Genomic DNA, 959 nt, shown 5'->3' with positions numbered 1-959 from the left:
GTGTGTGTGTGTGTGTGCTCATCCAAATAAAGTGGTGCAGGCTTAGAGAAAGCAGAAGCATCCATTTTTCTGCACCACACAGTGAAAGTGACAAAGTGTGACTCCCCAGCAAACATTACTGCAGCTTTACCTTCATCGCTCTCGGTAGGAACCTGGGGGGATTCTGATAAAACAAACAGCCCACATGCATGTTAGGAGGTTCAGGAGTTGAGCAGCAGCTGCAGACCGGCCACAAGGTTCAACATACCTGGCTGGATTCCCAGGTCAGAGTTGTCAAAGAACTGCTTTGGGCAGGTTTTAGACAGCAGCTCTGTGGTTCCACTTCCGTCAAAGAAGCTGCTTTTTGGAGAATCCAGCAGCACGTTTGAAGGCAGCAGCGGAGCTTTCCCTGGAGACCCCACAGCCTTCAGAGGCAAATCCAGAAATTTCTTGGCAGGAAGACAACTTTTCTTAGGTGAGCTAAAAACCAAGGCAGAGTCTGTGGTCGTAGGGAGGTCCCTCTTCTTAGGGGTACAGGTGGAGGGTTGCTTGTCTGGCTCCGCTTTACTCTTCCCTTTCAGACTGATGGCTCTGTTCTTCCACTTATTAGTCTCAGCCTGCAGGCTGCAAACCAAGCTGATGAGAGAAAAAACAGGCCTGAACTTTCCCACTAACAGAAACTACACAGTATTATCTTAGAGTTCAGCTCAGATGGTGTCAAATTACATGAAGGAATTTATATAAAATAAGCCAATTTGCTTAATTCCAAAATCTGATGTCATCCTTCAACAGAACACATTTCAATCACAGAACAGAAACTCTGGGTATGTTTTGGCATTGAATAAAGCCGGGCAAACACTAAGGCCCCGTCCACACGAAGTCAAAACGAACACGAAACGCTAATATTTTCCAGAACGTTTGTCGTAAAGACGGAGACGTAAATTAAACACGAATGCATGAAAACGCTGCAAAATGTATGC

The 959-nt window shown here is 45.9% G+C and overlaps 1 protein-coding gene across 1 annotated transcript in view; it reads right to left on the bottom strand.

The window, feature by feature from the left end:
* cenpe (centromere protein E) overlaps positions 1-959 on the bottom strand; it is a 42,029-nt gene that overhangs the window by 2,941 nt on the left and 38,129 nt on the right. Inside the window, exon 44 of the mRNA XM_015390619.1 lies at positions 248-615. Within this exon, the coding sequence (XP_015246105.1) occupies positions 248-615 (368 nt within the window). The remainder of the gene's footprint in view (positions 1-247; positions 616-959) is intronic.

Source organism: Cyprinodon variegatus, unplaced genomic scaffold (genome assembly GCF_000732505.1).
Source record: "Cyprinodon variegatus isolate N-32 unplaced genomic scaffold, C_variegatus-1.0 Scaffold506, whole genome shotgun sequence".
In the NCBI taxonomy this organism is placed as follows: domain Eukaryota; kingdom Metazoa; phylum Chordata; class Actinopteri; order Cyprinodontiformes; family Cyprinodontidae; genus Cyprinodon; species Cyprinodon variegatus.
The sequence above is the reverse complement of the archived record's forward strand: the minus strand, read 5'-3'. Positions and strand labels throughout refer to the sequence as shown.